Raw genomic sequence first — 347 nt, forward strand, 5'->3', positions numbered from 1 at the left:
GAGGCGGAGCGGCAGCAGGCGAGCCGGCTCATGCTGCAGCTGCAACACGACGCCTTCCAAAAGAGCCTCAACGACTCCATCCAGCCCGACCCTCTCTGTCTGCACAACTCGTCGCTTTTTGCTCTGCAGAATCTGCAGCCCTGGGAAGAGGATAGTTCTAAGGTTCCAGCCGTCACCTCGCTGGTGTGAGCCACCAGCGCGCACTGTCGCCATGGATCGCCGCCCCCACCTGGCGGGGCGTCCCGAACCCCCAGCGGGGCTGGGGGAGAACTGGGGCCGAGAGGGGAAGGGACCGCCAAGCTCTAGTAGGCCCTGGGGCGCGGCTGCACAAGGGCCGGCCAGAGTGG

The 347-nt window shown here is 66.6% G+C and overlaps 1 protein-coding gene across 1 annotated transcript in view; it reads left to right on the top strand.

Moving 5' to 3' along the window:
- The window catches only part of Tlx3 (T cell leukemia homeobox 3), a gene marked incomplete at its 5' end in the record, with an annotated part of 2394 nt that extends 2053 nt beyond the window's left edge, over positions 1-341 (top strand). Inside the window, 1 exon segment of the mRNA XM_033761474.1 lies at positions 4-341. Coding sequence (XP_033617365.1) covers positions 4-189 — 186 coding nt within the window.
- Between the last annotated feature and the right edge of the window lie 6 nt (positions 342-347).

This window comes from Fukomys damarensis, unplaced genomic scaffold (assembly GCF_012274545.1).
Source record: "Fukomys damarensis isolate Sample0158 unplaced genomic scaffold, DMR_v1.0_HiC HiC_scaffold_9, whole genome shotgun sequence".
In the NCBI taxonomy this organism is placed as follows: Eukaryota; Metazoa; Chordata; class Mammalia; order Rodentia; family Bathyergidae; genus Fukomys; species Fukomys damarensis.